Here is a 4,092-nt window from a genome sequence, read left to right as displayed (position 1 = left end):
GGCATGTGCCTTGGTTGCGGGCACATCCCCAGTAGGGGGGCAGCTGATCGGTGTTTCTAATTCTCTGTCCTTCTCCCTTCCTCTCTGTAAAAAATCAATAAAATATATATATTTTTTAAAACCTGTGGTATTTCTACACAATGGAATACTACGCTGCTGTAAAAAAGAAGGAACTCTTATCATTTGCAACAGCATAGACGGACCTAATCAAAGGACTTGTATGCATGCATATAAGCAAAACCCATGGACACAAACACTAGTGGGGTGAGGGTATATGCCGGGGGGTGGGAACGGCCAGGGAGAGGTCAATGGGGAAAAAGGAGACATATGTAATACTTTAAACAATAAAGAATTTAAAATTTTTTAAAGGCAAAACATGATGATCTTAAATGCACCTTAACCCCATGAAAAAGACTAGAAATGAATAGCCTTCTTTAAAAGATTCATAATTCGCCCTAGTTAGTTTGGCTCAATTGATAGAGCATCAGCCTGCAGACTAAAGGGGTCCAGGTTCGATTCCGGTCAAGGACACATACCCGGGTTTCGGATTCAATCCCCAGTAGGGGGCATGCAGGAGGGCAGCCAATCAATGATTCTCCTTCATCATTGATGTTTCTATCTCTCTCTCTCCCTCTCCCTTCCTCTCTGGAATCAATAAAAATATTTTTTTTAAAAAAGATTCATGTCCTAACCGGTTTGGCTCAGTGGATATGGCATCAGCCTGCGGACTCAAGGGTCCCAGGTTCGATTCCGGTCAAGGGCATGTACCTTGGTTGTGGGCACATCCCCAGTGGGGAGTGTGCAGGAGGCAACTGATCGATGTTTCTCTCTCATCGATGTTTCTAACTGTCTATCCTTCTCTCTTCCTCTCTGTAAAAAATCAATAAAATATATTTTCTTAAAAAAAGATTCATAATTCTCCCACAAACCAGGACCACTATTCCACCAAGCCATTTTCTAGAATAAATCTTGGTTAGTCAAATGAGGTTGGCATTCTTGACAATAAGCAGGTAGGCAAAAACCTAAACCTGTATGTCCAATATTACAGCCATTGGACACTCACCGCTTTGAGGCACTTGAAATGTGGCTGGCCCAAATTGAGATGTGCTGTAAGTATAAACTGCACACCAGATTTCAAAGACTTTAGTACACAAAATATATATGCTATCTCATTTTAACTTTTTATATTAATTACATGGTGAAATCATAATATTTTAGACATAGTAAGCTAAATAAAATATAGTTTTAAAATTAATTTCACTTGCTTCTTTTTACTTTTTTAAATATAAAATGTAACATGACGCCGAAACCGGTTTGGCTCAGTGGAAAGAGAGTCAGCCTGTGGACTGAAAGGTCCCAGGTTCGATTCCGGTCAAGGGCATGTACCTGGGTTGCGGGCACATCCCCAGTAGGAGATGTGCAGGAGGCAGCTGATCGATGTTTCTCTCTCATCGATGTTTCTAACTCTCTATCTCTCTCCCTTCCTCTCTGTAAAAAATCAATAAAATATATTTTTTAAAAAAAATGTAACATGACAGGTGGCTCACATTTGTAGCTTGCATTGTATTTCTGTCAGGTAGGGTAAGTGACCAAAATAAAACACCACTACATCAAACACACTTCTGGGTTGCTAAGCATTTTCAAATGTGACTAAAAGAATGAAGAAGGGTAAACGGTATCCGGGCATTCAGAGGACATGTATAGAAACAAGCAGTGGCAGCAGCCATCATGTTGTTTTAAGTCAGTAATAAACGTAACAACAAATTTTGTGACAAAGGAAAGATTGCAGTTGCAGATTCTCTGTCCCCCTGCTCCAAAGTGTCCCAGGCCCCTCCTGCCTACCTTTGATGAGCTCCGGCCGGTACGTCTTGCGCAGCTGCTCCAAGAAGCTGTTATAGAAGCTCTCTGCCTGCTCCGTGGGCATTGCCAGGTGGAAGTCGGGCTTGTTGCCCTTGAGGACACACTGGAGGGTGAACTGGCTGACACACAGCACCTCATACTGTTTGTCCATCACACTCTTCGACCAGTTCTTTCCACTCTCATCCTCAAACACGCGTAAGTTTAAAATCTTTCGGACCCTAAGGGGAAAAATAGCAGTGAGAGCTACCTAAGGAATCACAAGCCCCCCAATACATTTCATACCCCCCAAATGTCACCAGCATCCTGCCAAACAAGAACATTATGCTGACCCCAGAAAGTGTGACCTTGAGCAAGTGACTTTTCTTCTCTGTGCCTCAGTTTCCTCATCTGGAATACAGGGTAATAGTGGTCTTGCCTCACAGGGTAGTTTGGGGATTTCCTTTTTTGTGTGTGTGTGCGGGTCCCTCTAATTCACAGCAGCAGCCAGTGCCAGTTTGGAACTGGGGCCAAGATGACAACCATCCATTATCACAGCATGGGTCCATCTCTAATTACTTATAGAAGAATTCAATCTTTACACTGGGATAAATGGTGCCCCATTTGTATACCCCCTCTTGGAGCTCCTCAAAATGAACAATTCAGCAAATACCCAGGAGAGAACTTAGTGTTACTACAAATATAAAAAAAGATCTGGAGAAAAAAACTTTAATAACTATGTCACATGCTCCTTAAGTCCTCTACATGTGGGTGACAAAGGACAGCCACTTTGGCAAGGAAGAGGACCAGGTAACATTTATAAGATCAGATTTCAAGACCATGATAAAGAACAGCCCGCATGAAAGTTGAAATGGCACTAATGGAAAGCCACCGTTTTGGATGTTGTTGAAGACATGTTCAAGGGCTCTACAAATAGTAATTCACTGACTCTTTATATGGGTCCTCTCTGCAGTGGGCACTTTTCACCAACTCCTCTCCACAGCCAAGGTTTGTCTTCTGTTGAGTTAAATCTCTTAACCACCAAGGTAAGTATTAACTCTCTAGAATGTCAGAGACATAATGAGATTCAGACCCAGAGCCGCAGTTCGTAACCACTACACCACTCTACTGTTTCAAGTATCCAGGGGAGAGCTGTTAAAACATCAACATCCCTGAAGTGACAATGAACTATCCCTATTAGTCATCAACACCTTAGCAGGACTTGGCTTTGCACCGAAACAAAAGGGACAATTGGGTGGGGTTATACCCAGGCTCTGGGCACCAAAGGGCAGAATAAGCAGATCCAAGCATCTGAAGTAAATGTGTCCAGTGGTGCTGGTTAAACAGGGGGAGGGGAAAGCTGAGTACTAAGACAGCCATTCGGGCAACAGTAATGACGAACCCCCTACTTTAGTGAAAGGAGCACTGGCTTCCAGGTCAGGTAGCCTAGACTCTACTTCGGATTTGGGCTTTTTGCTAACTATGTGTATGTGACTGTGGGCAAGTAATTTAACAGAGATCCAGATCCTTATTACACAATGAACAGTTGGGCATTTTAAAAATGCCTTAACAGGACCACCTCATATTTCTCAAATTATAAAACAGAAACCATTCATAAGAAAAGAGGCTCAGTCCTAGCTGATCTGGCTCAGTGGATAGATCCATGGCCTGTGGACTGAAGGGTCCCAAGTTTGATTCTGATCAAGGGCACATGCCTAGGTAGTGGGCTCAATCCCCAATGGGGGTGTGTGCAGGAGGCAGCTGATCAATGATTCTCTCTCATCACTGATGTTTCTATCTTTCTCTCCATCTCCTCTCCTCTCTGAAATCAATAAAAATAAATTTTTTTAAAAAGAAAAGAGGTTCCGTTTTTAATTAAGAGAAGAGTTCACAGAAGTAGCAGCAAATAGGGATAGAAGCTAAGTGGTACTCCTGCTCTGCTGCTCACTTAGTGGGTGACATCTGACAGGTTACTCTTCCTCGTCTTCTCATCTGAAACACGAAGATAACCATACTACATCGAATGTCAAACTAATCAAAGTAACGGGCTCACTTTATAAGAACAAAATACTGCCGAAACCGGTTTGGCTCAGTGGATAGAGCGTCGCCTGCGGACTAAAGGGTCCCAGGTTCGATTCCGGTCAAGGGCATGTACCTTGGTTGCGGGCACACCCCCAGTGGGGAGTGTGCAGGAGGCAGCTGATCGATGTTTCTCTCTCATTGATGTTTCTAACTCTCTATCCCTCTCCCTTCCTC

The 4,092-nt window shown here is 43.2% G+C and overlaps 1 protein-coding gene across 1 annotated transcript in view; it reads right to left on the bottom strand.

Moving 5' to 3' along the window:
* Nucleotides 1-4,092, bottom strand: part of DTD1 (D-tyrosyl-tRNA deacylase 1) — a 156,196-nt gene that overhangs the window by 146,797 nt on the left and 5,307 nt on the right. Inside the window, exon 3 of the mRNA XM_015572007.1 lies at nucleotides 1,843-2,078. Coding sequence (XP_015427493.1) covers nucleotides 1,843-2,078 — 236 coding nt within the window. The remainder of the gene's footprint in view (nucleotides 1-1,842; nucleotides 2,079-4,092) is intronic.

The sequence above is a fragment of the Myotis davidii genome, unplaced genomic scaffold (assembly GCF_000327345.1).
Source record: "Myotis davidii unplaced genomic scaffold, ASM32734v1 scaffold608, whole genome shotgun sequence".
Lineage (NCBI taxonomy): Eukaryota > Metazoa > Chordata > Mammalia > Chiroptera > Vespertilionidae > Myotis > Myotis davidii.
Note: the sequence above shows the minus strand (reverse complement) of the source record. Positions and strands in the feature narration are given on the sequence as shown.